General features: G+C 48.4%; 1 protein-coding gene across 1 annotated transcript in view; it reads left to right on the forward strand.

Annotated features, from left to right (window-relative positions):
- Positions 1 to 6000, forward strand: part of LOC311228626 (disintegrin and metalloproteinase domain-containing protein 23-like) — a 270009-nt gene that overhangs the window by 245364 nt on the left and 18645 nt on the right. Inside the window, 1 exon segment of the mRNA XM_084314550.1 lies at positions 2220 to 2331. Coding sequence (XP_084170676.1) covers positions 2220 to 2331 — 112 coding nt within the window.

The raw sequence follows: 6000 nt of genomic DNA on the forward strand, positions 1-6000 counted from the left end.
GACAGTACTGCTACATCTATACATTTATGACATACCAGATCTACAAATACAGTACTGTTTTGTGATACAAGAAGAGTCTAAAAAAGAGAGTATATACATTTGACGAAGAAACTGTACATTGGAGGTGGTTGGGTAGGTGGGGTGGGGGGGGGGGGGGGGGGTTGGGTAGGGGGGGGAAACTGTACATTGTACAATAGCAGATGATAGGGACTCGTGAGGAATTACCACAACACTGCATCACTGAGCACAGAGTGACAGTTACTATATTCCTGGACTTTTACTTAACTTTTAAATCGACACTGTACAATTTTACACTTTACACTTTTTACTGTACACTTACTGTATATTTCTGTATATTTTGACTGTATATTTAACATTTTAGAATGTATATACATAACATAGAAAATGTATATCCCGGACCGTATTTCATTCTTATTCTTATTCGTGACTTTTGTTTTGACTACCTATAAATGTCTACCGTTTACTGTGAGTGATCTGTAGTGCCGAATTTCCCTCGGGGGGCAAATAAAGTATTTCTATTCTATCTATTCTAGGCAACAAAAAAAATTACCTTTTGCAGGTGGGACGACCGTTTAGACTCAACCATTTAATTATGGTCTTATTCCACATAATTGTATGTGGTTTGAATCCACACAGCTCTCATTAACATCTTACTGAGTGGGCCGTCAACCACGTCATGGTCTGTGAGCACCAGGGGGGGCCATCACCCACGTCATGGTCTGTGAGCCCAGAGGGGCCTGAGTGGGCCATCAGCCACGTCATGGTCTGTGAGCCCCAGAGGGGGCCATCACCCACGTCATGGTCTGTGAGCCCCAGAGGGGCCTGAGTGGCCATCAGCCACGTCATGGTCTGTGAGCCCCAGAGGGGGCCATCACCCACGTCATGGTCTGTGAGCCCCAGAGGGGCCTGAGTGGGCCATCAGCCACGTCATGGTCTGTGAGCACCAGGGGGGGGCCATCAGCCACGTGATGGTCTGTGAGCCCCAGAGGGGCCTGAGTGGGCCATCAGCCACGTCATGGTCTGTGAGCACCAGAGGGGGCCTGAGTGGGCCATCAGCCACGTCATGGTCTGTGAGCACCAGAGGGGCCTGAGTGGGCCATCAGCCACGTCATGGTCTGTGAGCACCAGGGGGGGCCATCAGCCACGTCATGGTCTGTGAGCACCAGGGGGGGCCATCACCCACGTCATGGTCTGTGAGCACCAGGGGGGGCCATCACCCACGTCATGGTCTGTGAGCCCCAGGGGGGCCTGCTGCCCTTCCTGTATACTCATGTAGGCGGAGGCAGCAAGTGGAATACTAGGAGCTTTAATTAATCATTTATTTTAAAAGCAGGGGTCTCAAACTCGTGGCCCGCGGGCCAATTGCGGCCCGCTGGATGATATTTTGCGGCCCCTACTTGACATCAAAGTTAAAAAAAAATAATAATAATTAAAAAAAATTACAATCTTTTGTTTTTTTGTTTAATGTTGTGGGACTTGTACAGCACTTTGTTCAACTTTGTCAGTGCTGTAACGTTTAAACCTTTTTTAATCTTAGACAACAAAACACTTTGCTTTCATGAAATATTGTAAGCCGTCATTTGAGGCTTTATAAAAGCAGCACAATGAACACAAATCTGTCAGTGCCGAGTCCGACCTCATCTTAAATAACAAACAGCATTGCTTGTTGTACTGTAACAAAGAGAGGCAGAGTTGATTTAGCAAAAAAAAAAATTAAATCATATATATATATATATAATATTTGATGCGGCCCAGCCTCACCCAGACTCTACCTCCAGCGGCCCCCAGGTAAATTGATTTTGAGACCCTTGCTTTAAAGGAACGAGAAAAATAAAGGTTCCTGTATAGTATAGTTTAGATATAGCAAGTAATAGCATAGGGATATAGAGTTAAAACTGTATATTGTATAGTAGTGTAGATAGGACCCAGTGCCTTAAATCCGTAGCTAACAATCTCAGGAATTTATGTCTATTTTATCATGCCCTTTTTATGTCTATTTTATTACATGGTTTTTTTTATGTCTATTTTATTATTAGTATTATTGCACAATCGAAGCGGGCATGGCCACCCGCATTTCACTGTATGCCCTATATGTATGTACTGTATGTGACAAATAAACCTCTTGAATCTTGAATCTATTTGCAGAAAGTGAATATATAAATTAAGTGATTCTGCCCCCCTGGTTCCGTTCTCTCCAGGTGTGCAACAACGAGGCGACGTGCACCTGCGACACCACCTGGGCGGGCACGGACTGCAGCATGCCCGACCCGCCCAAGCTGGTGGAGGAGCCCGAGGACGAAGGACCCAAGGGTTGGTTTCATCTCTGTCTCCCCCCGCCCGCTCGTCCTGATAGGCTGAAACCATCACTCTGTCTTCCCCCTGCCCGCTCGTCCTGATAGGCTGAACCATCACTCTGAATCAGGGATGGGGGGGGGGGGGTCAAATTACTTTCAATTTGGGAAGTGGATCCTGTCATTGATCATTTTAACCCTTTCACTGTGACAATACAGAAGGTTAACCCTTTCACTGCCACACAACAAAGGGTTAACCCTTTCACTACCACGCTGCGGCGGGTTAACCGTCTGTAGTGTGATGGTAAAGGGTTAACCTTCTGTAGTGTGGTCGCGAAAGGGTTCAAATCTACTGCTATATATAAAATGTCGAATGTATTTTCTGTCATTTAGCGAGGAAACCGCAGTTGAAATTCGTATTCGTGATTTTCTATTGAATTGACTTTGCGAGTGATTGATCCCCCGCTCCATATCGAATACAGTCGGTTTAATCTAGGTTCCACATCGCTGGTGATGATACAATGCATTACAATAATTGCAATGTCTCCTTCACAGGGTCTCTTATGTCCGGGTGAGTGTGTATTACTACTGTACACCATGACAGACGATTGGGAACGATGGTTTACAGTAAAACAAACACAGTATTCCTCAAATGACTCCCCCCCCCCCCCCCCCCCCCCCCCCCCCCAGAAACAGAGGGATGGGGGTATAATGTTACGTTACGGTTTTCTACTAAATGATGTGATGTTTCACGCGGGCGTACGAATACAAACACAGTATAATGGACACCTGGCACTAGGAACCTCACATCTGCTCGTGTCAGGAGTCCTAGTGAAGTCGGCTATGACTCTGTAGCCCCCCAACCCTCCCCCTCTATATCACTCTATATCAGTGATGGCTGTCAGACCCACATTACTGACCAGACACTCTATATCAGTGATGGCTGTTTACTGCAGAGTGGAGGGACTGAGAGACCCATGTTACTGACCAGACACTCTATATTAGTGATGGCTGTTTACTGCAGAGTTGAGGGACTGGGAGACCCATGTTACTGACCAGACACTCTATATCAGTGATGACTGTCGGAATGTAGAGCTACACTTATTTTAACATAAAAATACCACTTATAGCACCTTTAAAGGGAGATGAGATGGCTAAGTGGAGGTGGGAGGCGGTTAAGGGAAGAGGAGAATGCCTAAAGGCCCTCTCATAGTCAAGCGGAATGTTTACACAATTTTCCCCACGCTGTTTAGACTTCTGTCACGTCGTCGTCATCCGATGTCAAAATAAAGAGTCTAGGTTATCTCCGTTTCCAATATTTAGAAATAAAACTGGCAGTTTTACACACTTCATTTAGAAAAGCCACTCAAACTTCTCAAGTTTCTTCAGATGATGAAAAAAGACATGGTCCAAATGTACAGTATATGAATTGGAATGGGTGATGATTAGTGATAGTAAAACTAAATTTAGCGTCATCTACCTGCCAACGTTTTGGTGCGCCTGCGCAGTAGAATCAGGAAGTGTCGTGGGCAGCGTGAGCCTCCCACGCGTTACTCCTCGCCACTGAGAGATAGAGCTGCGCAGGTGAAAAGATGCGACTGCTGTTACCTCAAGTACCGGAGGGGACTTGTGCTATGTATGACTTAGTCCACATTGCAGCCGGCTTGTGGGAGGCAAGAAACAGCGTACGTGACAGGGGAGGGTTGAATTGGATGATACAAAATTGGGATGGGAGAAAATATAGAAAAATGGGAGAAAAAGTGGATAAAAAAAATAAAGAAATCTACCTGCCAACGTTTTTACCGGACCAATCCTACCCATTTAACCATGATCCTGCCCTACTCTCACTTGGCACGGAGCGAGTGTTCAGAGTCAAATGCGGATCGGCGTCACATTAAATGCAGGTCGATGTCAACCAAAACGCAGAGCAGCGTTTTGTGTGACACCAAGAGAGCGGCGCAGACGTCCGCGCGTTAGAAAATTGGAGCTTCGTAGGGCGGCTGAGTGGCGCAGTGGGCAAGGCGCTCGCCACTAACGCAGGAGATGCTGGTATCGAGCCCAGCTCTCTGCGTTGCTACCGGCTTGGCCGGTCGTTCATACTAATACAATTGGCAGTGTTAGGGGTGGGAAAGCCGGTGGGTGGGGATTGGAAGTTGTGGACAGCGACTCCTACAGGTCGGTTGGTGCGCCTGTACAGCAGAATCAGGAAGTATCGGGGGCAGCGTGAGCCTCCCACGCGTTACTCCTCGCCACTGAGAGATCGCGCTGTTCCGGTGAAAAGATGCGACAGCTGCCTTCTTGTGTACCGGAGGGGACACGTGATGCAAGGCTTCTATCCTCACTACAGCCGACCAGTGGGAGGCATGGTCTAGCAACGTTCGAGACAGGGGAGGGTAGAATTGAAGGGAGAATTGGCGAGGCGAAATTGGGATGGGAGAAAAATAGAAAAATAAGGAGAAAAAAGTGGATACAAAAAATTGGAGCTTCGCACTTGGAGTCCGCTTGGAGTCTGCGAGGACCTCCGCGGAGTCCGCTCCGCATACGGTCCGCTCGACTATGGGAGGGCCTTAAGGAATGTGTTTAAAGGAGGGGTGTGGTCAGACAGGGTGGGTGTGGTCAGACAGGGTGGGTGTGGTCAGACAGGGTGGGCGTGGTCAGACAGAGTGGGTGTGGTCAGACAGGGAGGGGTGTGGTCAGACATAGTGGGTGTGGTCAGACAGGGAGGGGTGTGGTCAGACAGGGTGGGTGTGGTCAGACAGGGTGGGTGTGGTCGGACAGGGTGGGCGTGGTCAGACAGGGTGGGTGTGGTCAGACAGGGTGGGTGTGGTCAGACAGGGTGGGCGGGGAACGACTGTACAAAGCGCGGGAAGAAGAAGCCAGCTGTTGTGTCTCATGTCCCCCCCCCCCATGTCCCCCCCCCCCCCCCGGGTTGGTCAATAACGCTCCTTTTCCCCCTCTGCACAGCGAGCGGGGCCACTAACAGACTCATAGGGGCGGTAGCAGGGACCATTCTGGCCCTGGGGGTGATTTTTGGAGGCACAGGGTGGGGAATAGAGTAAGCATCTTTAATAACAACACCTCCTCATGCTGGTGCCTCCTTTTCCTCAGTGTGCGGGCGGCCTCTCTCATGGGCCGGCCTGCGCCCGCAGTGTGCGTCCCGGTGGCTGTCTTGTCTTTTTCTCGTGTTGGTGGTGCCCCCATTATACGTGTCATGTGATTTTGGATGTTCTCTGTGTCGTGTGATTGATTGGTGGATCCCGCCCCCCTCTCCCCCCCCCCCCCTGCCCTTTACCACTTCTCGTTGTGCCCCCCCATTACTATTATGAATCTCTCTTTCCTCCTCTTCTTCTTCTTCTTCTTCTTCTTCTTCTTCTTCTTCTTCTTCTTCTTCTTCTTCTTCTTCTTCTTCTTCTTCTTCTTCTTCTTCTTCTTCTTCTTCTTCTTCTTCTTCTTCTTCTTCTTCTTCTTCTTCTTTCTTCTTCTTCTTCTTCTTCTTCTTCTTCTTCTTCTTCTTCTTCTTCTTCTTCTTCTTCTTCTTCATGTGGTTGCTCCTGTGTTCCTCTCCCTTCTGGGGCATGTGGGGCCTTTACTTAGGGGACTCCATAACGACATTATTCTTTTTTGTTTTCTTTTGTTTTTCACACAGTTTCTCATTATCTGTACACCAGGGGATTACTGTAGGTCCGCC

The sequence above is a fragment of the Notolepis coatsorum genome (genome assembly GCF_963971535.1).
Source record: "Notolepis coatsorum genome assembly, chromosome: 5".
Lineage (NCBI taxonomy): Eukaryota > Metazoa > Chordata > Actinopteri > Aulopiformes > Paralepididae > Notolepis > Notolepis coatsorum.